This window comes from Mucor velutinosus, assembly GCF_035048745.1.
Source record: "Mucor velutinosus strain NIH1002 chromosome Unknown tig00000165, whole genome shotgun sequence".
Taxonomy (NCBI): domain Eukaryota; kingdom Fungi; phylum Mucoromycota; class Mucoromycetes; order Mucorales; family Mucoraceae; genus Mucor; species Mucor velutinosus.
This window is the reverse complement of record NW_027041913.1, coordinates 618,035-645,658: the sequence shown is the minus strand read 5'-3', so window position 1 is coordinate 645,658 and position 27,624 is coordinate 618,035. Positions and strand designations below refer to the sequence as shown.

Here is a 27,624-nt window from a genome sequence, read left to right as displayed (position 1 = left end):
AAAAAAAAAAAAAAAAAAAAAAAAAAAAAACGTTCCGGTGTTTTGCCAAATTGCACTTATTGCCAGTTTTCTCTGCAAATATCAAAGCTACTGGGGTTTACTTAGTTTCATAAATAGCCTAAGTAGTTGGCTATCAGATGATATATTATGCACTTTTTTCACGTAATTAGAAAAAGAATGGTAGCGTCATGAAAAATGAAAAGTCGAATTTATTAAATTTTATAAAAAAGCTCAATATTTAGTTGGACCACCTTTACTCTTGATAACCGCTTTGATTCGGCGTGGCATGCTGCCTATGTATTTAAGACAGTCTTCTTTTGTAAATCTATACCATTCCTGTTCAATTCTGTCTTTTAACTCAGAAAGGCCGGTGGCCCCAGTAGGGTACTTGTTCAAACGACGTTTTAGTTGATGCCAGACATGTTCAATGGGGTTTAGGTCAGGGCTTTGGGGGGGGGGGTGTTGTGCCAGAAGGGCTACAACTGTCTATAAAGATTAAGGTATTCTTGATGGGTAGATATGTCTGTGTTGTGCAACAACATGGACAAGCTATGATAAGTGAAGTGCATCTCAGCTATCTAAATACTGAGGTTCACCAGATGTGATAAGCGTTGTACAAGATAAATTGCTACTTTGACATTCAGAACTTAGTATAAATAGAATAACTCTTGTCTTCATCAATAAATCTTTAGTTTTTGTGTCTGATCTTATTCAAATAAGTCTTTTCTTGTTTTTATAATATCGAACATTTTTAACACGCTACAAATAATAATCCTTTTATTCTTTGTGCTTAACAGGGGGCATTCAAGGACACTTTGAACAGAGAATCCGTGATGCGTGAACCATTTTTAATGGGACCAGAAGTATGTGGTCTTGCTTTATCTTGCTGGCATCTAAACGTTTTCTTGCCCAGCCCATAGTACTCGATAGTGTCTAGCAAAGATGAGTCCAGAATTTCAGCATAACTTCTGAGTTAATAGTTCCTTCGGTAATGGTGGAGCCATAGCTGGGTCCCTCCGCTGTTATCATGCCCCAGAAAACAACGCCACCACCATCTCCCTGAACTTGAGCCTCAGTTTGATGAGGCATCAACTCAGTGGGGGGCCTGTCAGTCCAGTAGAAAGATTCGCCGTCAGATCCCCACATGTTGACCCTGGTTTCATCGGAAAATCCCCATTTACGCCAATCGTCCGCAGTCAAATGTCGATGTCTCTTGGCGCACACAAGACGCTTTTTCCGGTTCTCCGCAGACACGAAATTGGTCTTTACCTTTCTTTTAGCCTTGAACCCTTTGCGCTTGAGTATATACTGTATATTCCTCAAAGTCATCTGAACTCCCATATGAGCAAGGTAGTACTGCACACCCCTGGGGCCGTCTAGATTACTATTGCGGAGATTCCTCTCAATGTAGTTCATATTCTGCATAGTGATTTTGCTGCGTCTACCGGGTTTGGCTTGTTTTGAATGACCAAGAAACTTCTTCCTGTAGCAAGAAAGTACACTGACGGACAAATCTGGGAAAAATTTTTGAATGGCACTGAGGGAACAACCTTGGTTGAAAAGACCCTTGACAGGTCCTTGAACCTCCTGAGGAATAAGACGTGTCATGTTAAAAAAAGTGATGAAGTAAAGATGGTAAAATATAATGAGGGAAAAGACCAAAATCTCAGGCTTCTTTATACTTTTTTAAGCATTCCTCGGATAACTAACATTTTAAACATGACTGATATAAAAAATTAAGGTTCTCGCATTATTTTCGTGGAATGTATACAAACAATAAGGTCATCAAGCAATTTTTCCAATTTTACAAAATGGAAATTTTTTTCTTTACGTCAGTTGCACTAGCTCAATATCTACTGTATCAATTATTTTAGTAGCTCATTTTGTGGCTAAAAACCCAAACTTTCGTAGGCTTATTTTAGTTTTAAAATTGGAGCAAAATTGACAGAGCTGTAAGTGTAAAACTACGAATTGGCAAAACACCACTGGAACGTTTTTTTCGCGCACTGTAGAATAAAAAGCGTCGATAACTTAAGGATTGAGTCTCGTACAATGCAAAACATCAGCGACATTAAATAGAACTGTAATTTACCTACTTCTTTGGCAGCACGACATTCTACGCCTTATTTTTAGGCCAGATTCTGTCCAAACTTGGGCATTCTGAAGGACGAATAACTCATGTTACAGAGCGTCATGAACGCTCGGAATAGCGCCAAACGAGTCTTCTTAACTGCGCTTTACTTACTAGTGCTTTATATCAATTTTTTTTTGGTCATTACAAATCCATGAAAATCCTCATATTTTTCATGTGTACTAGTAAAAAGAAATTCTTGAAAATCAGACGATCGCGTTTTTCAACTGAAAAATGAAGACTTTTGTTATGATACATATCAGATCAAATTGATTGTAAAGATGGAATGCAACGCTGGAAACCCTCTCTATGAGACGTGTATATGCTAAATTTTGACATATCCACAGAAAACCTGTTTTCATATTTTTTCAAATTGCTCATTATTTTCGGTTTGAAAGTTGAATGTAATCAGCATCAATCGATATGCCTTCATTGACTCTTTATGAATGCATTAGAAAGTAAAGTATAACAATGCCAATTTTCATAGTCAAATTTAGCAAAAACGTTTAAAGGATGTCAGATCAAGTAAAATTTGAACACAAAAATGACAACTGCACAAATCCAAATTTGAGTGCCGCAGCGACAGCTGCTGTGGCAGAAGACTGAGGCCAAATTTACTAGCCGTGACGTCGGATAGGGCGCCCTCTCATTTTTCCATATCCCCGTTTTTTTTTCCTTTTGCAAAACGCGTTTAGTATCAAACCATGTTGGTTTGGAAACCGTTCGAATGATAATAACACTCCAACTTCTGATCACACCGCCTTGTACTGCTAAAAAAACTTGACACTGCTTCTTTGAAGAGGGATTTAGTAGGTATCATTCGATAAACGAGCACTGGAAGACGTAGAATCAGTACTAACTGAATTTGTTTCTTAGGTTCTGATAATCTTTTTGCCTGTTTGACATGGGTGCTGCTGCCATTCCTTTTCTGCTGTCTCTGCTGTCTGCTTCTTGGTCTTTGTCTGGTCTCTGCTGGTGTTACTTGTTGTTTGGTCTTTGTCTGGTCTCTGGTGTCGTTTGTTCTCTGGTTTTTCCATGGTGCTGGGGTTGCTGCTGCTGTTGCTAATATGGTCTTCTCTGGTGTACTGTGTCTGGTGCATGCTCTTTCTCTGGTCTATATCCGGTGATTGCGTATCCTCTGGTCTATTTGTGGTGGTGGTAAGTGGTAAGTATCTTCTTTCTTCTGGTCGGAATGATATAAAACTTCTTTGAACGTTTGTATTATTGCTTCCTTTCTCGTGATAATGCATTTTATCATGATATTTACTTTGCTGCGCTTCCTCCTTCTTTCGCTGGTTACGTTGCCTCTGTGGCTTCACATGAGACAACGGTAGTCATTATGTTGCAGTGCAAACTTATACCACCATTGCTTTTGCAGTTTTGTGTGTTTGCGTTACTTTACATTCGACTATTACCATGCACTTTGCTCATGTATGCAATTTTGTTGCAACAACGAGCTCTTTTGAGCATCTCTGATGTTGTACTTGTTATATTTCTCTTTGAATCACTTTGTGTGAGTATCCATTTTTTACCCATGTACTACTATACTCCTATCGTAGTATGTTCTTTTATTCTTTCCTTTATTATTTTTATGTTTCTTTGAAGCATACCTTTTTTACGTTGTGTGGATGTGCCTATCCCTGAAGCTCAACAAGACTCTATCCGAGGCTAGGAGGTAGATAGGCTGTCTCCACTTGGTTATCACTACTTACTTTAGTGATGATTGAGAGTCTCAACGCCAGAATCTAAAGCTAGGTGGTGTAAGTAAGGCATGCTCTAGCACTTGGGGGAAGTTTGATGATAGCAGTGGCTATATTGCTATTATAGCGGCGCTTAAAATTTTGCCTCACATCAAAACAGGGGGAAACCCTCGCAATTTTTTTTATATCAGCGGAGTTTTCAAGCAATATGATTGGCTCAGGGATTGAAACAACGATGGGCCACAACTAGTTGATTTCCTATTGATCTGTCATGTATTATAATTTTGTATTTGTAATAAAAAGAGTATCAAATAGATCCAATTTATGTCGTCCTTTGTTTAAAACTATAAAATAAGGTGCAATCAATTGATCTAACATGCATTAAACTGTGGCATGTGAATGAGTGTCCTTAAACTTGATATTATGTGGGTGGAGGAAACCCATATACAAGTACAATAATGCAATACTACTTTAAGGACCAGGAGGACTTAATAACAGATGTCCCGCCGCCAAGCATGCGTTGTTTATCAGTATTTTCCAACATGTCTCAATGTAATGGGTTGCTAACTTTTGCTTCATATCAACGATTTCACATGTATAAAAGTATCTTTTGTCATAAGATTTACACCACCATCCACAACCAAATCTTAGACTATTTACATCAGAACTTTGAATGTAGCATGTTCGCACAGCCAAATTTAGCGAGAAAAAAATGCGTAAATAATAATATAGAGAGAAGAAACATAATTAAAACTGAATATATTTATCATGTTATTTCAAGATTGAATGAGGGTTAAAACTAATGTAAATCTCGAATGTGTTTATAGTTATTTGAAAATGCCAAAGCAATAAAGCCTTAATATTCATGAATACTGGATAATTGTAGAAGCCTTGAACCAGTTAACGAAGATGCGCTACGTGAAAGCTCATAAACCACCCGTGTTGTGTCAGAAGGGCTACAACTGTCTATAAAAATTAAGGTATTCTTGATGGGTAGATATGTCTGTGTTGTGCAACAACATGGACAAGCTATGATAACTGAGGTGTATCTCAGCTACCTAAATGCTGAGGTTCACCAGATGTGATAAGCTTCGTACAAGATAAATTGCTACTTTGGCATTCAGAACTTAGTATAAATAGAATAACTCTTGTATTCATCAATAAATCTTTAGTTTTTGTGTCTGATCTTATTCAAATAAATCTTTTCTTGTTTTTATAATAATGAACATTTTTTATAAGCTACAATAATAATACTTTTATTCATTGTGCTTAACAACCCGTCAAGAACGAACAACAATGAAGATCCAGAATAGAATGTGAAACTTGAGGCTTTATAGACTAAAATTCACGGGAAAAAAAAGGATAAAAAAAAACAGTAATGTCAACTTGATAAAGGTATATTTTATTATCAAACTGACAGGTGTAAAGTAAACTGAAGTCTCTCTACTGGCCAGGTAGATGATCCTTCTTATATACTATAACAATGGATAAAATTTCTATTAATTAGATTAACAAATAAGTCAACCCAGATCAACTAATGTCTAATCATGCTAAAAGACAACTCCAGCAAGCTAATCATGATTTAGCTTTGCTTGGATGAATAACTAGACTCTCATCCAAAGTACCCTGATCTATCCTTTCTATAAGGATAATTAATATCGATCTAGTAGCATGTATCCGATAGGTACAGTCTTCTTAGTGTTTAGAATAACAAAATATAGACAGAGTAAATACAATTAGAACTGAATATATTTATTATGTTATTCCAAGATTGAATAGGGATCAAAACTAGTGTAGATATCAAAGGTATTTATAGTTATTTGACAGTGCCGCAGCAATAGGACCTTGATCTTGAATGCGGGATAATTGTATAAGCCTTGAACCAGTAACGAGGATGTGCTGCATCAGAACTCATGAACCACCAGTCAAGGATAAACAACAAAGATGATCCAGGATAGAATGTTCTTCCTAATAGCTTTGACGGAAGAACATTTGTCGGAATTGAAACCCACTTCCCGGGACGAAAGACCATAGTGTAATGAAATAGCCACCCAAACGCAACTTAATTGAAAACCAAAGTTCATCAAATAGCACTCATTCAAATTCATGCTATTTGGATCTATTAATGAAAGCGCTCAAATGTACATCAAAAACCCATTTAAAAATACTAAAGTAAAGATACACGCTTATATCGCACATCGTGTGAATGAATCACTCCTGATCACAGTGTATTCAATCACACCCATGATGGTCGTAATAGGTGATGGTATCTTTATCCAAATAGAATTAAATCAATAACAAGCATATTCAAATATGACAACTATGCCCTGCTGCCATAGTTGCACAATATCCCAGATAAAGGATTCCATGCTTCAATAACAAACATCACACTTTAAACCATCAAGGTTACATTAAATCATGCTATGACGATAGCTCACCCAAGCCCATCAAGGTTACTCAAATCGACCCTTATGGCCAGTGCTCCTGCATTGACTACCACTTTAAATCAAACATCAACAACATTTGCCAGATATCGCAATAGCAGCACCTATTGCTCTCTATCATCACTAATCCTACAAGCCAGATGCAAATGTATAAATACTCTTCTTTTTTTTACTCAATTCCAGGATCTTCAGTTCATTTTATACACAAAATAAAATACAGTTGATTTCTATTGTATTTTACCTTTGCTTTATTTTTTTTTGTGAAATCCATTAAACCTGATTTCACTGCACATAGGCTACCACTCTCTAGGAACCAGGATATAGATTAGCCATTTGATGGCACCACTCATGTTCCTTCGTGCTGCTTGAATAAAGACCTCTCACTTCTACTATGCATCTCAGCTCATTCTCAGATCCTCTTATGTAATAAACGACGCTTAATACATTTGCCTCTCAGAGACGATCTATATCCTCAACACTTAGTCTATATTAATAGTACATATCTGAGTGCATATCGCTGAGCATACATCTTTAGCATGTATCTGGATATATGGCATGTCTATAGCATATCGTATGCATGTCTATAGCATGTCTCATATATAGTACAAGTCAGTAGTACATAAAGTATCTGTAGCTAGTATCACGGATATAAGCATGTGTCTTATAGCGTGGATCATGAAGTGCACATCTAAAGCAACAAGCTCACATTGCATTAATCTTGATGCTTATTCAGGTATGGTAAACATCCGTAGTCAATGTCGGAATACAAGTATAAGTCTATAGTGCCATCCATGTCCGTGGTGCCATTTATAGCCTATATCTTATATAGTATGAATCTTATAGTACTAGCGTATCTGAAGTCCATATCTTATAGTATAAATCGGTATCGTACATCTAATCCAGTGTACATACAGTTTATATCTAAATCTGGTAACTGGATGAACTGTCGGAATGCAGATCATAGTGGATGTATTCCACAGTTGGGGTTCTTGGTAGTAGCCCTATTGGGCAGATTTCGATCACCAAGCATTCTTGCCTTTGGCAAAGCAGAAGATGTGGTGGCAGATGAGCCAGAGGTAGCAACAATAGGGGGTTCAACAGAGCCAAACTTGTGCTTGGTGTCCTTTCCTAGCATCAATGATTGGGGAGTCTTTTCACCAAGAAGATCTACGGCAGCATTGTGAATTTCCGTGGTAGTCCAGGCTTGTCTCTTGGTATTTGAAAGGAGTGTGGAATACATCCACTATGATCTGCATTCCGACAGTTCATCCAGTTACCAGATTTAGATATAAACTGTATGTACACTGGATTAGATGTACGATATCGATTTATACTATGATCATGAGAAGATATGGACTTCAGATACGCTAGTACTATAAGATTCATACTATATAAGATATAGGCTATAGATGGCACCACGGACATGGATGGCACTATAGACTTATACTTGTATTCCGACATTGACTACGGATGTTTACCATATCTGGATAGGCACCAAGATTAATGCAATATGAGCTTGTTGCTTCAGATGTGCACTTCATGATCCACGCTATAAGACACATGCTTATATCCGTGATACTAGCTACAGATACTTTATGTACTACTGACTTGTACTATATATGAGACATGCTATAGACATGCATACAATATGCTATAGACATGCCATATATCCAGATACATGCTAAAGATGTATGCTTAGCGATATACACTCAGATATGTACTATTAATATAGACTAAGAAGACTGTACCTATCGGATACATGCTACTAGATCGATATTAATTATCCTTATGGAAAGGATAGATCAGGGTACTTCGGATGAGAGTCTAATTATTCATCCAGACAGAGCTAAATCATGATTAGCTTGCTGGAGTTGTCTTTTAGCATGATTAGACATTAGTTGATCTGAGTTGACTTATTTGTCAATCTAATTAATAGAACTTTTATCCATTGTTATAGTATATAAGAAGGATCATCTACCTGGCCAGTAGAGAGACTTCAGTTTACTTTACACCTGTCAGTTTGATAATAAAATATACCTTTATCAAGTTGACATTACTGTTTTTTTTTTTATTCTTTTTTTTTCCGTGAATTTTAGTCTATCAAGCCTCAAATTCCACAAGGAGCACAGTACAAATGTTCAGTTGCCAGGACTCGGGTAAAGACAACAAAAAGACACCACCAATTGTCAAATCATCACGATGATAGCCGGCCTCACCAACAGTGCGGAAGAAACGATTGGAATATTCATCATCGACGGATTTATGGAACCCAATTTCCATATTCATCACAGCACGACGCTTATGTATTCTTGAAACTACTGTCCCAAACTTCTTGCTAAAAACCAACTTGACATCGTGCCAGACATTGCACTTCATGACCACCGTTTTCATCCAGTCATCCAATTCATACGACAACGTGAGGGGAATGTACTTGCGCCATACGGTTTCGATGTCTTGGCCAGAAGAATACACAAATTTTTCGAATTCTGAGAGGAAATGATCAACAGAACGATATGCCTCCTCATGTGGAAATGGTTTAGCTTTGTTATCCTCCAGTTGGAATTTGGGAAGATCTCTCTTGGAAATTTTTAAGCCAGTGGACGATGAGTTAGCGGCAGCGGAAGCCTTAGTGGCAGCAGCAGTAGCAGCAGCAGCAGCCTTGAGACCATCGGTAAGTGTTTTGACATGCTTGTCTAAATTGTTTACTTTTTCACGGAGTAGGTTGGCTTCATCAACATTGACATTGGAATGGCTCAGAGCTTTCAAGTATGCTATTTGCTCATTTTCCTTTTGGAGTAGAACCTTCTTCAGAACTTCAGTTAACGTTGGCGGCTTCGTAACAGGTGGAGCAGGTTGTGGTGAGGTAGCGTCAGGGTTGACAATTTCTTCACCTTCAGTGGATATAGTAGGCGCAGGAGACGGGGTGCCAACGAGGTTTGTATACGGGTCAGCCGCGAGATCCATCTCATTGAGGCGTTCAGTTGTTGCAGAAACTGAGGCAGGTAAGGATGCGTTGCCATCTTCCATGATGACGTCCTCTTCCATGGGATTAGGTGAGCCAGCACGAGATGACAGTGGGGAGTTACCGGACAGAACAGACGACATAACGAAATCAATGATTGATTGTAACAGTAAAAAATGCAGTAAAAAGGGGGTTAAAAAAGCAGGTAGTAGAATACTGTTAAAATCCTTCTTTATTCGAAATTAGGATAATGTGCAATAAAATGTATATTCTACGTCTCTATTTATATTATTTGGTTTATATCTCTTATCTGGCAGCAGTTTAGTAGTTGCCAGTGATTCCATTACTTTATATATTTTTGTTGGGTCATTTAGTTGTTGATCTGATGGATCAAGAACGGTATTTCAATATATGGTTTTTGAATCATGCGTAAAGAATAGCTCTTTATTGTTGAGCCTGTATCCTTTTTAGGTATATTTATGTTACAACACATTACAATACCCTTGACATTTACTTTAGTATCTGTCATCTCTTATTTTAGAGCATTTAACCCTTGCTATCATCGTGCTAATACTATTATTATGCATGCCTATCTGCTGATGGTAGCATGGTTTGATTGAGATGACATTTATTTTGGGCTTTGTTTATGATGGGAATCTCGTCTAGTTCACTTCACTCATCATCATCACATCCAATCTAAAATCCAATTGCACCATCATCTTTTACGCAAAAAACTGTCATAGGAACATGCTACTTTCAAAGCTTTAGCATCAATTTTTCAAAAATCGATGTTCGATCGTCCAAAAGTTGAAAACCTCAAAATCAAAAAAACATTTTATACATCCAGGTCCTCATAGGTAAAAAATTTAGAATCATATAAGACTGAAATATGTTGTAGAATAATGATATTGGAGCAACTTCTAAGGGAGAACATTACATTGGAAATGCTTACTTCTTGAGTTAATCAACATCAGAGATGCTATTTTTAAGCGGGAGAATATACATACCTTAAATTGGAAGACCTACTTTAATCGAACAAAGCAAGCTACAACTCTCTAATCTTAAAAGCAAGATTCTTCATCATGTCAAGTATCTATTGATAACTTGAAACCAGCAAGTTAATATGGCCCTTTTCGTACGCTCCGATTTTTAAAATGCTCGGTCAAATTCATACTTGTGTCGTATACACGTGCAGAAGGTCAACGGAACTTCAATTTATATTGTTCTTAATGATGATCCATAGAATTCCGAAATCTATCGACCTTAAAATTACGCGTTTCTTGATAGTAAACACCCCTTCAAACCTATATGAAACTTGTAGAGAATTCAAAGGAGAATACAATGGTATCTATATCAAGTCTCTGGTGTACGTTGTTCACCTAAAATTTGATACGATTGTTTTTGCAATTTTTTGACTGTTTTCTAAAGATTAATCAGTATTTGTCATCAAAACATTTTGTTAAGCATTACTAAACATTGTAGACCAAAACATTTTCTATCAAATGAGATATTGCTTGAAGCTTTGGCATAACTCTATCATGAAATATTGACAATCTTGTCCTGACCAAAAAAAGGCAACCCAATTTTTTGCTTGCTATCACACGTAGATTTTGAAGAAAAATCCATGATTTTGCATGATACTCTTTTCTGACCATATCTCGACAAATACTCGCTGGATTCGCACAAAACAAAGACCATTCAATAGCTCTACGTTATATCCATTATAATATAACGGTTTTAAGTACCAGGTGTACGTTCCCTTCATGAATTTACTCAAAATCATATATTTTATGAGCTACAAGCAGGGGGTATTCAACTTTTTTTTTTTATTTATCTATAATAACCATACCATCGTATAGAGAATTGAAAAAGAAACAGAAGCTATTAAGTTTGAAACTCTCGTTCACTTAGTAAAATCAAGCGGTACGCACCTTTGAAAATTGACCATTTTCACTCTTTTTCATCATTACTCATCGACATCGCTCTCATCAAGCCCAAATAAAACACGCTCTGATCAAACAAAGTACCCTCTACAACTTTTTACTAGACATACAATCAACATTCATATAGTAATTCAATGACTTTTATTAGTAGCATCTGCTCACATTTTGCAAAAAATTGCTATAGAAACATGCTACTTTCAAAGCTCGAATCAAAGATGGATAAAAGATAAGGAAAAATCCGAAATAAGGAAAGAAGTGGATTCGATGAAGCCGTTTATACTCTTACAAGAAAAAGAAACCGACACCGTTTAAATTGCATGGCACTTTAAAAAAAATTATTTGAAGGGTCTGTTGTTTTGTCATTTGAATCAACATTCTAAACAAAAACACAGAAATTTTTGACTAGTAGTTAAGCAATGGGAAATTTGCCATGTTTGATTTGTCAATGTTTGAAATTAGATGATGACAGCATATTCATTTTCAGTGCATCAGAATGACAATAATGAGCAGCTTTCTTGTTGTGCCGATACCATGTCGATGATATATACCAAGAGTGCAGTACGCCACTGCAGTCAATGATTTTGGCTGAATATGTTTTGAGAGCTTGACAATGTCACGAGCCCACAAGTATTATGCCTCTTGACACGATTGTGCAATCAATTTCATCTTGAGAAATCTAATCAAATACCAGCCTGAAAGAGCGAGACATGTCTCTGTATAGCCTTGCTATACTGTCAATGAGTACCAGTAGATTGATTAAGTTTCATTTTGAGGACAGAAATAGCCGCATTTATAGCATTCATCCTGCTTGGATTAACTTCGATTAACTTGAAGCATAATCCAATCGAGCCACATTTTGGAATTAATCAAGTAAGTTTGAATCAAAAATCGCTAGCAGCCCTTGCCACTTTACGTACGGAAAATGGATAAAGAGTATAAACTTGCTTTATTAACGAAAAGGAAAAGAGTGAATGAACGAATAAATTAATCTTCTTTTAGTTTGGGATTCTGTCTACCATACAAAAGGAATCAGATTTTTGCGCTTTGATAATTCTTGTTTATTTTTGCTTTCAGTAAGATGGGTTGAGTACCAGATGCGAGTTTCTTTGGCTCTCACTGTCAGATAAATAAAAGGGAAGAATTTGACGGCAAGAGAAACGACGTTTTGACTGATCAAGATGAGGCCCAAGAAGGTAAGCTGTTCAGCGGCATAATGAGGAGCGATGGCATAATCAAACAAGGCGCCTCTGGGGAGACTGTAAGTACCCTTCTTTTGATTTGTTTGAGACAAGCGCATTTCTCTCAAGCAATAGTGATGGTATCCATTTAGCATCTCTCCAATAACGACAAATGCAACACCAATATAAGTCAATGTGCTACAGAAAGCGCTTTCCGGGATACGACGTACGACAAGTAGATCCAAAGTGGTTGTCAGGGTGTAGGCTGACATGACAGATAGCATGGCTTCAGCGTTGGTATTACTCTTGTAAATGTGAATAAACAACACCTCCAAAACTCGCTTGACGAAATGGGCCAAGCTTAAGAAATGAATGATGTTGAATTGATTATTTGCCCAATCCAAAGAGGGCCGTTGAATAAGTAGGCATGCAATGACACTAGGGACATAAATGACGAGCATGGCTCTTCTGCTAGGTATGTTGTCTACTTTGCGATTTCCGAATTTAGAGTAAGGCGTTGTCTCTGGTTGAAAAGCTGCGCTCAATGAGAGAATAATGCCTATAACAAAAGCTGAAATTGTCAGGCCAGTCCAGTTTGGCACATAGAGCCCCATAAACGTTGAAGTTCCCATCGCTGCTGAATTGATTTTAAGAAAGGAATGGATTGAAATGAAACAGTTATAGCAAGAAAAGGGAGAGAAAAGGTGGAACTGTTGGAGCAAGAGGAAGTTTTGTTTTATTCTCATTCCTAATATTGACATCTCTCAGAGAGTCATTAAACTATGTGCTACACTGTTACAATTTAGCGGAGCAGGACCTTGATCCTGTACTTCCAAGGGATATTAAGTTTTACTAATACTCTTTTTAAGCAAACAGGGCAACATTGTGTATTGTAAACGAGTACGACAGCATATCATGCCTTGCCACAGTTCCAGGCATGTACTTTGAGGCGAGTTTCTTGGCCCATTGTTCATTTGAGTCATGAATAATGCCCTTCTTTCTTCTTTATTGACAGATCCAATCACTATATGGTATTGGAAATCGGCAAAATCTTACCGGACCTATCGAGCGCTGGAAGATATAGCTCTTGTACACCTTGAGTATATTCCGATCAATCGGTTAATCTCTTGTTCAGTCAAATTAGAGGATTACTTCGACTTTTGCATATTCATGAGAAGTGTTGTGCATGCAGATTACGATTGTGTATCATTTATTGCATTTTAATTGATCACGATCGTAGTCAAGAGTGAGATCGATCCAATCATCACCAATAGCAAGCTTTATCAGGAACGGTGGCGTAGTCTACTGAAAATCTGCGCAAGAGTGATAATGATAGAGCATGTCATAGTTACCCTAAAACAATGATCAAGCAGTACTCAAAATCAACTAATTTTAGTACACGCACAGGTTTGCATTAAAATATGTTAGTACTCAGTGGGGCGAATTGCCTCTGGTAAGGAAGTATTTAGAATTATTGCGCTACATTACACTCAAAGACTTGCGTAATGGATCACATGAACATACCAGTAGCATTTTCAAATGTGTGAGGATACTTGTTACGTAAAAAAAAATCGACGAGAGTTACAGCTATGGCTATTTTGATATACATTTATTCAGATAAAGGGAAAAAGAAACAAGGCAAGGGATAAATGGAAGGCTTAATTAAGTTCACCACGAACCCATTGTTGCAACATATCAAGGCCGCTTTCAGGTTGGTCGTAAGGAACCATGTGACCAGCACCAAAGACACGTAAGAAAGCGAAACGGCCATCGTCAGTCTTACGAAGTTCGCCAGCTTGCTTACCAGCGATATCAGAATACCATTCAGTATCATTAGCATTGGAGAACTCTTCATGACCAGACCAAGGCAATTGAATAGTCCAAGCCTTATTACCCATCCAATTACAAATGAAATCAGCATCGCCAGCATAAATCAAAATCTTGATATCATCCTCCAAAAGCTTGGGAACTTCATTTACATAGGGACGCATCCAATCACCGGCCATTTGGAATCTAAAGTTGATTTGCATGTTGCAGCTCTCATACTTGTCGGTTTCAGCACCCACTTCTTCCTTGACAGCAGGGATATTCAAGTACTTTTGAACAGATTCAAGGATATCGTAGCAAAGATTACCGCCCTTGCACTTTTCGCGGACATCATAAGGATTCATGCCAGTTTGTTGATAAGGTGAAATTTGGTCTTTGTTACACTTCATGGCAGCAGGCAAGCAAGAAAAGACGTTTTGGCTATCATAGCAATTTTGAATCAAGCGTTCACAAGCAGGGAAGCTGGCTTCCATGTTATCGCAAGTGGCTCTGTCCAATACAGGGCCATAAGAGTTATCACAGGCCATTTGTGCGTAGTATTTGTATTGAACCAAAGGGTCAGTCAAGCCGTTTCCAATCAATAAACTCTTCAAGTTGATATCGGCCAGGGTGTGCTTCTTCTTTAAGAGTTCCAATGACTTGAAATGTCCTTTGTTGTTATCGTTGATGACACCACCGATGGCGGGAATGTAATGACCTATATACCAATGGGGGTTAGTCACCGATATACACAATGGTAGCTGCCTGAGTGTAACGAACCAGCATAAGATTCACCAGAAATGTGGAAATCAAGGTCAGCGTATTGAGGGAATTCCTTAAAGAAAAGTTGAAGGAAAGCATACACATCTTTGGCAGCAGCATCCGTGTTGGAGGCACCACCGCTACCATGAGAATAACCGACATTCAAGGGCTATTTTCTTCTTGTGTTAGTGTTTTTTTGTAGACTAATAGGAAGTTTACATTGACTTACTTGATCCAAGAAGATGACATTGGCCTTTTCGTTCCAAGAATACTTGTTGATAACAGTGTCAGTGCCTTCCTCATTGACAGTACAAGGTCTATATCATTCACACGATCAGCAACATCCCGATGTATTTACCAATGATGTGTTCTTACCCAAGCTCCATAAAGAGGCCGGTCAAAGAAGAACAACCAGGACCACCGTTCAACCATAAAACGACGGGATCTTCCTTAGGCTTATCTCTGGATTCAAAGAACCAAAAGAAAAAGTGCTTATCGCTTCCGACATCCAAATAACCAGAAATCTAGATGGAACATTTAGCGTCTATTTCAATGCACATGAATGAGTGTGTATATCTACTTGTTTCACATCAGGGTCACAAAGGGTGGGTCTCTTGTATCTCAAGGCATATTCAGAGAAAGCAGGGTGGGTAAAAGTAGTAAATGTATCGGCACCATTATGCAAGATTTCCTTGACCTTGTCAGTAGCACTGTGAACCTTATCAGTAGCACCTTGAAAGACATGTTGAACGTCACTCCATGCTTTCTCGCCAAAATCAACAATGGCGTCTTGTTGTTGGAACATGGCAGGTTCGGCATAGGTCAAACCAAATACGCAAGAGGCTACAACAGCCACCTTGGCAAGCGAAATCAGTGTGGGCATAATTAAAGAAAAAAAAAAAAAAGTAGAGAAAAAAGAGAAAAAAGAGAAAGAATATCCCTAACAGTGTTTCATTTTTATACCATGACATTTTGCTTTGCGTGTGTGTGAGTGTGATCAACATCACTGAGGTCATTTATTACATCTCCGTTGAACGTTACAGGATTGAATCGACCCTTTCGTGGCTCTAAACAAATTATATAAAAGGAATTTGTTTCCGGATTCAGCCATCATAGTGAGCGGTAAATTGCAAGTAGACTCACACTAAAGTCTCAATCTTGACAACGTTTACCCCATCTCCAGAGTCGCGGCAATAATTGATTTCTGCAGACTGATCTACACTGTACTCTAGCGGAAATTTATCGGCCGGGGCATCATTGTGCCACTTGATCATTCTGATTATCTAGGCACCAGCGTGCTTGGCAAGCAGAAGGAATTTCACAGGCAAACATGGCATATTGTAATGACCAGCGATCTACTGGGATTTGGCTATGTCTAATGTACGCCTCTCCCCACGATGCCAACACTGCACCCTCATATAGAGTATGACTATCTGCTCAAGAAGCAACAGCTTATATCATGAGCAGCCTTATCGTCCATCCGCAGCAACATTTGCATGCTCACCATCTGGTCATGTTCTCACAAAAAAAAAAAAAAAAAAAAAACTTGATATTGCCATTGTATATCCTAAGAAAAAAAAAACTGCTTGGATAGCCTGGCTCTTCATAAAGAAATTACAATGAATGATGGCTTTGGAAGAGTGAGCATCAAATTACCATCTCCCTGATTTGTATAAATGCTGCATTGTGCAACATCCTTATTCAGACAATCATGCTACTCTTGCCGTTTTCATGGCTAAATAAACATCATTATCCTTCTAATCACACAGCCAATTTCCAATATCTATCAACGATGCAGTGAGTTAGCTCGAGATAGCTCAGCATGATGGATGTGATTGCATTGTGAGCCTGCGAATATAGAGTAGAACCCTCATTGTTCAAGTAAATCTTCCGCCTGTGCAACTGAATTTGACGTCATGAAGGGGGGTTTTATTCTGGATTGAGTCGCTTCAAGTTCTATTTCTTCTTTCCAACCATCAATGTCACAATTGATAGAACAACAGGAAGAACATCAAAATCAAAGATACAGGCTAAACAAACAAGATGAAGACTTGCCCATGGATTTGGGAAGTCTGCAAGACATATTCACATTCAAGTTCTTTGAAGGGAGACCGATAGCCAACATAATCATGGCCATTCTGTGGAGCATTGGATTGCCCATTCTATTGTATCAGCTTTTGAAGCCCCATTTAGGTCAGGTTGTTGCCATGATCATTGCTTCATGTCCTCCTTTAGTGATTGTGGTATGGTAGGTATGCCTGACCAGTTGAGTTATAGCCAAGCTCTAACATGGATTGTTGCCGTTAGCCGAATGATCAAATCAAGGACATTGGACGTTCTAGGATTTGTAGCAGGTGTCAGTTTCCTAATCACAGGCATTATCGTAAGTATATCTATGGCAGGTGCGTACGTTGTGGAGCACTAAAACCATCAACAAGTCCATCGCACAGCCTTCACCTGCCGTATCATCCATATGTGAGTCCATCATTCCATTGTTGATAGGCGTCTTTTGCATTTTATCGTTATTTCCCATCAAGATTGGTACATTTGAATTACGGCCATTGGTATTCCAAATCACAAATCAACTCATGCCCAGACCACCTGTAGATGAAAAGTTGGCAGAACAAGACGAGCAGAGACTACAGCAGCAGCAGCAATGCGACAAATCAAAGACATTGAATTGGGTATATACACACATGGCCAAGATTCGAAACGACCTGAGGATCTTGACAGCGTGCTGGGGAGTCATGCTCATTGTTGGATTCATTATCAAGGCTATTATCGCATCAACCAATACCGATATTAGCAAGGCACAAAATTTCGGCTACATCTTTTTTACGGTAGCAACAGTAGGCATGGTGGTTGTTTCCTGGCTTTTTACAAAGATCATGAACAGACATGTCAAAGATGAGGTCGATAAAATGCAGAGAAATAGTGGGCACTCTGAAGGCTACGAAAACACGCAATGGGGTATTCAAGCCATGTCAACAGGGTTTAATCAGATTGTTTCTTGATGTGTATATATCAATAAAATTTTCGGTGCTATTCACATATCACATACCTTGAAATTTTACAGACATGACTTATCTATCGACGGTGAATGAAGACCCAAATGCCACATGTAAAAGTAAGTCAAGAGCAAAATCATCATGGTTTTGGTTGCGTGCCTTTTTTTAAGTGAAATATTCTTCATTATGGATTTAAATCGTACAAAACAGAGTAAGGCAAGGTGCGATCCATATCGTCTAATATTTTACATTAGCAACTAGCCGATCTATCTCGCTACACTCGATGATGGCTTCGCTCTGCGGACTCTGGCCAAAGACATTTCAAATCAGAGAAAATAAATCAAGGAAATTTTAAACAATGTGAGGAGTTGGGTACAGGCCAGCATTTTTTTATGCAGCATTTATGTTATTATAAGACTTCGGGGTGCACTACATTCTCCGTCCGAGTCGCATATTATGGCAGCAGAACTGTCATACCTTTCGCGGATGTTCCTCTTGAGATGTCGACACAGCGTTGGCCATGCGTAAATACAGAACTTCTATGAGATCTACAGCGACTTTTTTGAGAGATTGCCATTACAAAAGACACTTTCTTAGGAAAAAAAGACTCCCAATAAAACTAAAGAAAAAAAGAATATATCTAATTGATTGTTCTTTCAAGTTCATGATCCCCATTTAATCAGCATCGCAATCAACGTTGTCATCATTGTCAGCATCAGAATGACATTTGATCCAGCCAGCAGCAGCGCCGCCTGCCAAACTAGATTCAAACTCAGTTTATTTTTTCTGCTCAGGATTGGCCGAATTTCGTCTTTTGTCGACTTCTTTAATCTATTCTGTGATATTGGACTATATAAACTGTAGTTATCATCAGATACTTCCTAATACATTCTAAGAGTACTTTTCAAGGCGCTTCCAATGGTGCTAATTGTAATAAGTGTTTTAAATGAAACTGTTGAGTAATTTGGTAGAATATGAAATGAGGTTTTTAGCGAAAATATCCACATTTTTTATATGAAAACCTCATAAAAGTGGTTTCAGAGGTTGCTTTGGATTGAGAGAAGCATTTTGATTCAATATATATAGGATAGTAAAAGTCTTCATTTTCAAGGCAAAAATTGCGATCGTTTGATTTTCGATGAAAACCATGAGGGGTAACCTTATACTTTTTGGTCGATTTTTGGCCATGTTTTTTTTTTGGTCCCAAAAAGTTGAGCAAAAGTGTCAGAAAGGTACTACTATTCGAGTACAATTATTTGGCGTCATTCTGGCGACTCAAAAAGGCCTACATATCAAGATATGAAGGCTTGAAAGCTGTCAAATTTGGTTATGATTTTGCTTTATAGGCTTTCTTTACACGGCATGAATCGCATCTTTGGTAGGTGAATTCTTCTGGAAGGGTAGTTCTGCAACCTGTGCAATTTCTAATCCAAATAGAAGGCATATCAACTTTGGTAAAGCAAATTTTGATCTGTTATGTTGTTAATAATGGGAATGAGAAAACGAATTTGCTGCTTGAATAGTATAGTTTGACACCTTTGCTTCGCTACAGTAAAACCCCCCCCATTATTAACGTCATTGTTATCAAGTATTGGATTAGGTACTTGAATATTATGGTTTTGCTCTTCACTTCACTACGGTAGAGACATTTAAAAGGTTAATGTTATCAAATGCTGCATTAGATGCAATCTTGCTACGCTCGATGAAGGCGTCGCCCTGCAGATTATCGCCGTAGACAATTCAAATCAGTGATAATAAACATCTGCTATAAGTAGATTTTGAACAATCAATCATTGATAATGGAAATGAGACAGTGAATTGCTGCTTAAATAATATGATTTTGCGTATTCTCTTCGCTACGATCAAGCCCTGATACAGATCACTGCTAACAAATGCTGGGTTGGATGGCCTTGATAGACGGTCTAAATATCATTGAATGTCAACAAATTGACCCCAATGTAAGCCTTCTCTGCGGTCACAAAACTTTTTTTCCTTGCTCTCTCAAACCCAATTCAAATCCTTCTTGTTCTGATATACACATCACTTTGCTTTTCCAGGATGTTTATTCTCTCTGAGCTCGAAGACACAGTGAAGATTGTGCCCAATGATTTCAAAAAGGGGGATAACAGTGCTATCACTGATGTGTTGAATGAAAAGTATGCCAACAGAGTAGTGCAAGAAGTAGGCCTCTGTATATGTATTCATGATATATTGCATACCTCTGAGGGATTTATTCTGTATGGCGATGGTTGTAGTTATATCAAAGGTACGTCAGTGTTCGATGGCTTGACGGATACTAGGCTCATATGCTATTCAGTGACATTCCGTATGGTTGTATTCAGACCATTTGCTGGCGAGATTTTGACAGGAAAGATCAAGAGTTGTTCACCCAGTGGTGTTGTTGGTACAGTTGCTTCATGTTTATTTAACAGCTGCTCTTGCTTTACTAACATGTGTCCATACAGTTACTATGGGATTCTTTGACGATATCCTGATCCCCGGTGGTGCTTTACAGCCTGGATCTAAATTGTAAGCATCATCACACCTGGGACATGGCACTGCAGATTTCTTTATTGACGTTTGAACGTAGTGATCCTGCTGAACAAGTGTGGGTTTGGAGTTATGAAGGAGAAAAGATGTACATGGATATTGAGGAGCCTATTCGATTCAAAGTTTTGCGCGAGCAATTCACAGACACAACACCCACAAATCACCCAGCTCCAGCTGCCTTACCTCGTAGACGGCAATCAGTAGCTGATGTGTCAGCAACAGACGATCTTGCTGGCAACTCCACTAAAATACCACCCTATTCGCTTACTGTGAGTGTCCATGATTAGTGCTGAACGAATGGGATAACTAATCATGTCGTGTGTAGTGCTCAATTCAAGAAGATGGTTTAGGTCTTCTTTCATGGTGGGGAAGTTAAAGCAAAGAGACGAAACAGAGCATAGAGAATACACATCACACATCAGACACACAAACACACATTAATATAGTAGTATATATGTAAATATACATGACGAAAAACGCCCATTATTGACAAACAACATCCACTGTTTATTGTTTCTACACATACATACATACATACACACAAAAATTAAGCTTGATCCAACAGAAAGTTGGTTGCTTTAATCAAATCATGATCGTTCTTTTCCAATGCATCTATAGCCTGAGCTCTGGTAAAGCCCATATTGCCCAACTCATTGATCAAATCCTCATGAGGTAGAGCCGGTAGTTGCTGCTGCTGTTGTGAGGGAAGTGGTAAAGGAGGCAAAGGAGGTGGTGGAGGCGTTGTAGTACTTGAGGGCATACTGCTGTTGGATATAGATTTATGATAATCGCTTGGAGGCGGAAGTGTGGGTGGAGAGATAATAGGTGATGAAGTAGAAGATGTCGGCAAAGGTGAATTATTGAATAACTTGGGGGGTAAGGCAGGAACTGAATTTGCATGGTGTTGTATTTGACGTACATGTGGGGGTTGAGGCTGTGGCTGTGGTTGTTGGTAGCTGCCGTTGCCATTGGGACTCGTACTGTTGCTATTGTTGGCTTGAAAGTTCCAGTACACTAGAAGGCATATTCCAGAGGCTGAATAAATGTAATGGAATCGCTTCCAAAATAGACTTACCTCCTTCATTCTTTTGATATGGCCTAGGATGTTGTGGCAGTGGTTGTTGCTGTTGTGATGGAGAGTGCTGATACTGTTGAGGAGGATAGCTCGGGGGAGTTGATGTGCGTCTTCGATTGTAATTGGACTTGGGACTACCGAGGATAGATCTCAATGCGACCATATCGTTCTCTGGTGTATCCCAAGGATCTGCTGGAGCTAATCCTTGCTCAAATTTCAAGTAATCAAAGTGTTTCTCAGGGCCAATGTCCGTAGGCACCGCTGTCTTTGTATCCTGTTGATAATGGCCGTTCAATGCAGGCTGTAGCATGCTGGGTGAGGTAGAATCGCTATGACTATCTTCCCCGTTCTGGCTACCTTCACTAGTGGTGGCAGCAGCAGCAGGATGTTCATAGACGTAGGTTTGTTGAGGCTGTAAAATGCGGGTATCCGTATCTAAAAATCCTGGTGCAATCTTTCTGGCAGCCATCTTCTGCTTATCCAATTTCTCTTGCTCATATTGCTGCTTTTGTAATTTGAATGCTTCTTCTGCTTCAAATGCCTTTTTCCTAGCAGCTTCTACTTGTGCAATCACCTCTCTTTCCACGGCAAATGGATAAGCGGGCTAACAAACAAAACATGTAAGATGGGGTTACATCTCAACCATGATTTCATTCTTACCAATTTGGAAACATCATCAGGCACCATTTTCAGTTCTGAGGCGACTAGTACCTGTTGTGTGTGTTTCGCTGTTGAGTACTGAGGACAATGATGACACATACTGCCAATGCATACCTTCTTTGGTAGTTTATAAAGTGGAGAGACCATCACTGGTACACTTTGAAGTACAGCATACGTTGAACCTTTTTCGTTTTGTTACAAATCTTTTTATTTTTATGGCTCTAATGCTTGCAGTTACCTTGATCAGACATGGCTCTATTAGGTTTGTAGTGTGTATTATGAATATACTTGTTTTAATGAAAAAGAAATAGAGCGAGAAAAAAGAAAAAGAGAAAAATGGAAATGATAAAAGAAAATGTAGGACCAAAGCAAGCAGTAGTGCGTTTAAGGGATTGAATAGAGACACCGTCTTTAAATCACGTGTGGGCGAATAATGTGCATTGCAGAGTAGTGGAGTAAGTTGCATTAAATGACCTGCTGCTTGGCTGCTGGTGTCTCGATCGGATTGATGCCTTTGCTGATCTGCTTATCGTTTTCCTATGCGCTACATCAGTACAATTGCCATTGTATCCAATCCACATGAGAACTCACCATCATGATGACCAACCAGTCAAACTTGAGATCAAGCTTAATGCCTTCACGAATCGACACCTTTCTAAACAAATCCCTCAGAAAGTTGTAGTCAGGCTGGCCATCAAATGTTAATTTCCTCGTGTAATCAATGTATGTCATAAACTCGAATGGCATGTCCTTGCACAGTTTATCCAGAGGTGTTGTCACTTTGCGGTTACTGATCATGTCGTATTTTTGCTTTTTCGTCTTGGCCTTCAACCCTTGCCATGGCAATGAACCTCGGAAGAAATATACCAGGACATAGCCCAAAGACTCTAGATCGTCTCTACGTGATTGCTCCCGTCCAAGATGCGTGTGAACACTGGCATATCGAGCAGTGCCAGTCAGGTTTTTGCCTTCTTTCCACGGTATATGTTGGTTTGTTCTAGAGTCCTTATATCGCTTCGCCAGCCCGAAATCAATCAAATGTACCAAATAATTGTAGCCATCAAGACCCATTAGAAAGTTGTCTGGTTTGATGTCTCGATGGATGAATTTCTTGGAATGCAAATATTCAATTCGTGTGAGCTATGATCCTGAGATGAGCAAACACCACTAGCGCATACCAACAAGAACAGTACACACGTTACCATCTGATCAGCCAACATCAACACTGTCTTGAGCGTAAACTTTCGCTTGCAAAAGTTGAACAGGTCTTCCAATGAGGCTAAACATGGAAAAACGCACATGATGTGTCAGCATTCAACATGTCACTCCTCCTCCTCCTCCTCCTCCTCCTCCTCCTCCCCCCTCCTCTTCTCGATTTCATTTAAACAAATATATATACATATACATATACATATATATGTTCACTTACGGCCCAATTTATCCATGACCATGCTGTTATAGTTGTTCTCTGTTGAAAAGTGTCTCACTCTGGGTATGCCTGTTCCGCCTGCAATAGCTTTGTACACTCTAAATTCGTACTCTAATTGTGGATGCTTTGCTGTCACCTTTTCCAGCTTGATGGCCACTTCTTCGCCTGACGCCTCTTCTATGCCTGTTTAAATTAATCGCGTTGTTTGTTGGGGGGTGTGCTCTCCCTCTGGGGGTTTCTCGTCTCTTGAATATTTCAAACACTTTGTAAATGCAATATTCACCTTTATGTATTTCGCCAAATGAGCCAGACCCAATCTTGGCACCAATTCTGTACGAACTGGCTATTGTGTAGCCGATAATGGGATTCAATGGCGTAGTCAGCGAGGTTGTCATTTGTCTTGTCCGTAAGAAAAAGAGAAGAAAGAAAGAGAAAAAGGGATCTTCTTTATCCAAAACTTGTAGCAAACATTATATGCCTAAGTATATCACATGGTTTCATGCAGAATTTGAATTTTATATAAATACAATGGTGGGATTTTTTTTTCTTTTTTTTTATTTGTTGATTATAAGGAGAGCGCAGAGCAGAACAGGAGGTAATAGCGGTGGTGGTGCGAAGAAGGGGGGGTTGGGGTACCAGAGCGACAACAAGGGGGAGGGGGGGGGGGAACAGAGACAAAGATTGGTCTATAAATGCTCTTCGTCTTCACTGGAATCTTGAAATGGAAATGGCTCGTCCTCTGAATCGGACACTGCAACAGTTGCAGCAGCAGCATTTGATTCATCTTCAAACCAGAGATGGTTTCCGTATGAAATGCAGAGCTCTTCGTCTTTTTCAATGCGTCGTAATGTTACATAGCGGATCAGTTTATTGGGTATATCTCGAATAAAACCAACGTTCGGTGTACTGTTGTGATTGAACATGGAACCTAATCCAAGTGCTAATGCAAAACCACCTTGCCAGCAGTAAGTGTATTGATCCAGCACGGTGTATTTCCCGTAATTCTTATATTCCTCGGCATTGAACAGCAGTATAGGCGATATCTCAACCAACACATTGCGATCTATCGGCTCTCTGGTAAACACACCTCTTCCTCTCACTGGATGACTTTGCAATTCTAATGCCAAACGATGCTGTGTCAATGGGATTGTGCCATCGTCGGTAGCTTCCTCGTCGTGATGACTACTATTGTGGTTTGACATGTTGGTGTGAGTTGTTCCCAAAAAGAGAGAGAGAGAGAGAGAGAGAGAGAGAGAGAGAGGGGCAAAAAAAATCTCGGACAGTCTATCATTGTATGATACACACAAGCCACTGACAACTGAATGATGATGGATTAAGGGAATTGCGTTTATTTTCTATATTTTAACTAATTTTACTATACACATGAAATGATTAAGCACCCAAAAGCTTGAGTGCAAGAGCTTCTTGATCCTCCAAAGTTTGAGGTTCAGCAACGTCAATGATTCTCTTCTTGTTGGCTTCTTCCTCAGAGTCACTGTCCTCAAACCATTTTCTCTTGCGCTCAGATGCCTGATCCTCCTCTTCTTCTGATTCATCTTCAGACATGTCTGAGCCTTGGACTTCAGCATCAGATCCTTCACTTGATTCTTCTTGTAAGGCCTGTCAAACATCATAAGTTCAACATGCAATGATTGACTATTACATATATACTTACAGCTCTTTCTCTTTCCTTGCGCTTAATCTTCTTTTCCAGCTTCTTTTGCTTGACATACTCTTTATCTTCTTTATCGGCTGTTTGCATGAGTTGGCCCTTTTCTTCAATGAATGCCTTGATCTGAGTTTTAGCATCACCGTCTTTCAAAAAGTCCTTTTCCTCAACAAGCTCGTACATGGCGTGGGCATTGCCCTCTTCATCAAACACCAACTTGTCACCGCGAGCCATGTTCTTTGCTCTTTCCTTTTTGCTCATCTTTAGCTTTCTCTTGGATATATTCTCGCCTTGAATGTTGTTCATAGCGTCCTCATCTTCATCACTCTCCAGTGTGTGATCAGCACGTTGAATTGTGAGGAAATCTTCATCGTCATCGTCTTCTAAACCACCGTCCAGCTTAATCTTGTCACCCTCGTAATCAACCAGTTTGCTGTAATGTTCTGACAAAATGTCTTGATTCTTTCTTTGGAACATACGGTCATATTTGGTTCTTTGTGCTTTGGTTTGCCCCTCCTCTTCCTCCTCTTCCTCCTCTTCCTCGTCACTGGATGCTTCCTTCATCTTCTTCTTTTCTTGAGCACCCATCAGCTTCTTCTCTGCCTTTTTGACAAACTTGATCTTTGGAGCACCGGCTAAGCCAAGGGAGAGAGCAAATTCTTCAGCGGGTAACGCTGTAACATCAAAGATAGACTTGTTGCGTTGGAGATAGATGGAACGCATGTAAGCGACAAAGGCACGTTGAGCGAGGTATTTGATTTCAGGATCTTGGAAACAGAAGCTTTGCAGTTGCTTTTGGATGCTTTGTTGTTTGCTGGTTCTAATCTTAATCTCTTCAACAGGCACACGCTTCTTTTTCAGCTCTTCCACCATGCCTTCTACTTCGGATGGCACCAAAATCATCAAAGCATGGCCATCTGCATCGAAACGCGCAGTACGACCCACACGATGAATGTAAGTATCGGCGTCTTCAGGACAATCCAACTGCACTACCCAATCTACTGAAGGGAAATCTAAACCACGGGCAGCAATATCCGTGCACAGTAAAACAGCATGTTGACTAGAGGTGAACTTTCTAAAGATGTCGACACGCTTTGTCTGCTTTTGCTTGCCGTGCAAATGCATGATGGGCACACCGGGCTGAAGCTTACAAAAGGCTTCAAACACAAATCTCGTCTGTTTACAGCTACTCAGAAACACGATGGTCTTGCTTTTGAGGTGCGATTTGACAAACGAGTATAATACGTCCAGTTTCTTGGGGAGCTCTGTCACCACATAGTGTTGCGATAAGGTTTTGGGTGTACTGTGTTCGGCTTTTTCATGCACTGCGACGTATTCGGGGTCTTTGAGCGATAAACGAGCAAGGTCCTTGACAGAGCGGGTTTGTGTAGCTGAAAACAACAAGGTTTGTCTCTGAGGAGGTAAATTCTCGATGATGGCGTTCATTGTGTTCTGGAAGCCCATATCCATAATGCGATCTGCTTCATCCAAAACCAACACTTGTAAATTGTCGCAAGAAAATCCAACCGACTGATCCATGTGCTGCAAAAGACGACCGGGTGTGCAAACCAAGATGTTCATACGAGCGATGCGCTCTTGTTCTACTTTGAATTCTTTACCACCGATGATCAAACCTGCTGAAAAGGTGTGTGATTTGCCAATCTTTTTAAGCACTTCAAAGATCTGAACAGCTAATTCACGAGTGGGTGAAATGATCAAGGCACCTAATCCATCTGCTGCGTTCCATTGCTGTCTAAACAGGATCTCGAGAACCTATTTGTATATGTGTTGGTACTGTGAACCACTCTACCCTACTTTGCAATGCTTACAGGAATGAGGAAACTCAATGTCTTACCACTACCAGTCTTGGCAGCACCCAGCACATCTCTCTTGGCCAAAGCAAGAGGAATACCCTTTCTTTGGATCTCGGTCATCTGCTTAAAGTTGGATTGAGCAAGGCCCTTTTGTGTTCTGTCAGAAAGTGGTAGTTCAGAAAATAGCTTGGCATTGCTGTAGTTTTCCTAGATCACAGACTGGTTACAATGTGGATCTTGTTGACATGTCAATCCTACTTACAGGATGGCTGGACTTGGTTTCCAATGTAGCAATGTCGTCTTGGTTCTGCTTCCTCTGAGCTTCTTTGGGGCTGACCTTCTTTACTGTCTTGGTCTCTTTGGCCATGCTAATGTTATTGTATCAGGTGTGTAGGGAAAAAAAAAAAAAAAAAAAATTGTTTGAGGATCGAATATTCATGAAAAAATTGGTAGAAAAGACGGTCCGCTTTATAGTCACATTGAGGGGGTAGTA

At 39.3% G+C, this 27,624-nt stretch overlaps 12 protein-coding genes across 12 annotated transcripts; 2 read left to right on the top strand and 10 right to left on the bottom strand.

Moving 5' to 3' along the window:
• Nucleotides 1-933: 933 nt before the first annotated feature.
• On the bottom strand, nucleotides 934-1,608 carry ATC70_003149 (uncharacterized protein; the record flags this gene model as incomplete). Its single annotated transcript, XM_064822515.1, has 1 exon — nucleotides 934-1,608. The coding sequence occupies one exon, from the start codon at nucleotides 1,606-1,608 to the stop codon at nucleotides 934-936; it is 675 nt and encodes a 224-aa protein (XP_064679115.1).
• Nucleotides 1,609-3,003: 1,395 nt separating this feature from the next.
• On the bottom strand, nucleotides 3,004-3,381 carry ppk32 (Protein kinase domain-containing protein ppk32; the record flags this gene model as incomplete). Its single annotated transcript, XM_064822514.1, has 1 exon — nucleotides 3,004-3,381. One exon carries the CDS (start codon nucleotides 3,379-3,381, stop codon nucleotides 3,004-3,006), a length of 378 nt encoding a protein of 125 aa, XP_064679114.1.
• Nucleotides 3,382-7,233: 3,852 nt separating this feature from the next.
• ATC70_003147 (uncharacterized protein) lies at nucleotides 7,234-7,515 on the bottom strand (the record flags this gene model as incomplete). The annotated part of the gene is made up of 1 exon (XM_064822513.1): nucleotides 7,234-7,515. The coding sequence occupies one exon, from the start codon at nucleotides 7,513-7,515 to the stop codon at nucleotides 7,234-7,236; it is 282 nt and encodes a 93-aa protein (XP_064679113.1).
• Nucleotides 7,516-8,375: 860 nt separating this feature from the next.
• Nucleotides 8,376-9,380, bottom strand: ATC70_003146 (uncharacterized protein; the record flags this gene model as incomplete). Its single annotated transcript, XM_064822512.1, has 1 exon — nucleotides 8,376-9,380. One exon carries the CDS (start codon nucleotides 9,378-9,380, stop codon nucleotides 8,376-8,378), a length of 1,005 nt encoding a protein of 334 aa, XP_064679112.1.
• A 2,812-nt stretch (nucleotides 9,381-12,192) lies between these two features.
• On the bottom strand, nucleotides 12,193-12,990 carry ATC70_003145 (Ras modification protein ERF4; the record flags this gene model as incomplete). The annotated part of the gene is made up of 1 exon (XM_064822511.1): nucleotides 12,193-12,990. The coding sequence occupies one exon, from the start codon at nucleotides 12,988-12,990 to the stop codon at nucleotides 12,193-12,195; it is 798 nt and encodes a 265-aa protein (XP_064679111.1).
• Nucleotides 12,991-14,016: 1,026 nt separating this feature from the next.
• ATC70_003144 (uncharacterized protein) lies at nucleotides 14,017-15,809 on the bottom strand (the record flags this gene model as incomplete). Its single annotated transcript, XM_064822510.1, has 5 exons — nucleotides 14,017-14,882; nucleotides 14,945-15,095; nucleotides 15,156-15,243; nucleotides 15,302-15,450; nucleotides 15,507-15,809. 5 exons carry the CDS (start codon nucleotides 15,807-15,809, stop codon nucleotides 14,017-14,019), a joined length of 1,557 nt encoding a protein of 518 aa, XP_064679110.1.
• Nucleotides 15,810-16,905: 1,096 nt separating this feature from the next.
• Nucleotides 16,906-17,940, top strand: ATC70_003143 (uncharacterized protein; the record flags this gene model as incomplete). The annotated part of the gene is made up of 3 exons (XM_064822509.1): nucleotides 16,906-17,174; nucleotides 17,234-17,309; nucleotides 17,365-17,940. The coding sequence occupies 3 exons, from the start codon at nucleotides 16,906-16,908 to the stop codon at nucleotides 17,938-17,940; spliced, it is 921 nt and encodes a 306-aa protein (XP_064679109.1).
• A 2,052-nt stretch (nucleotides 17,941-19,992) lies between these two features.
• Nucleotides 19,993-20,860, top strand: ATC70_003142 (uncharacterized protein; the record flags this gene model as incomplete). Its single annotated transcript, XM_064822508.1, has 5 exons — nucleotides 19,993-20,200; nucleotides 20,252-20,338; nucleotides 20,400-20,463; nucleotides 20,525-20,753; nucleotides 20,810-20,860. 5 exons carry the CDS (start codon nucleotides 19,993-19,995, stop codon nucleotides 20,858-20,860), a joined length of 639 nt encoding a protein of 212 aa, XP_064679108.1.
• Nucleotides 20,861-21,031: 171 nt separating this feature from the next.
• ATC70_003141 (uncharacterized protein) lies at nucleotides 21,032-22,470 on the bottom strand (the record flags this gene model as incomplete). The annotated part of the gene is made up of 5 exons (XM_064822507.1): nucleotides 21,032-21,498; nucleotides 21,560-22,163; nucleotides 22,220-22,270; nucleotides 22,334-22,401; nucleotides 22,458-22,470. 5 exons carry the CDS (start codon nucleotides 22,468-22,470, stop codon nucleotides 21,032-21,034), a joined length of 1,203 nt encoding a protein of 400 aa, XP_064679107.1.
• A 214-nt stretch (nucleotides 22,471-22,684) lies between these two features.
• ATC70_003140 (uncharacterized protein) lies at nucleotides 22,685-24,043 on the bottom strand (the record flags this gene model as incomplete). Its single annotated transcript, XM_064822506.1, has 5 exons — nucleotides 22,685-22,756; nucleotides 22,811-23,359; nucleotides 23,422-23,498; nucleotides 23,649-23,831; nucleotides 23,932-24,043. 5 exons carry the CDS (start codon nucleotides 24,041-24,043, stop codon nucleotides 22,685-22,687), a joined length of 993 nt encoding a protein of 330 aa, XP_064679106.1.
• A 291-nt stretch (nucleotides 24,044-24,334) lies between these two features.
• ATC70_003139 (uncharacterized protein) lies at nucleotides 24,335-24,850 on the bottom strand (the record flags this gene model as incomplete). The annotated part of the gene is made up of 1 exon (XM_064822505.1): nucleotides 24,335-24,850. The coding sequence occupies one exon, from the start codon at nucleotides 24,848-24,850 to the stop codon at nucleotides 24,335-24,337; it is 516 nt and encodes a 171-aa protein (XP_064679105.1).
• A 190-nt stretch (nucleotides 24,851-25,040) lies between these two features.
• On the bottom strand, nucleotides 25,041-27,498 carry ATC70_003138 (uncharacterized protein; the record flags this gene model as incomplete). Its single annotated transcript, XM_064822504.1, has 4 exons — nucleotides 25,041-25,268; nucleotides 25,324-27,090; nucleotides 27,147-27,338; nucleotides 27,394-27,498. The coding sequence occupies 4 exons, from the start codon at nucleotides 27,496-27,498 to the stop codon at nucleotides 25,041-25,043; spliced, it is 2,292 nt and encodes a 763-aa protein (XP_064679104.1).
• Between the last annotated feature and the right edge of the window lie 126 nt (nucleotides 27,499-27,624).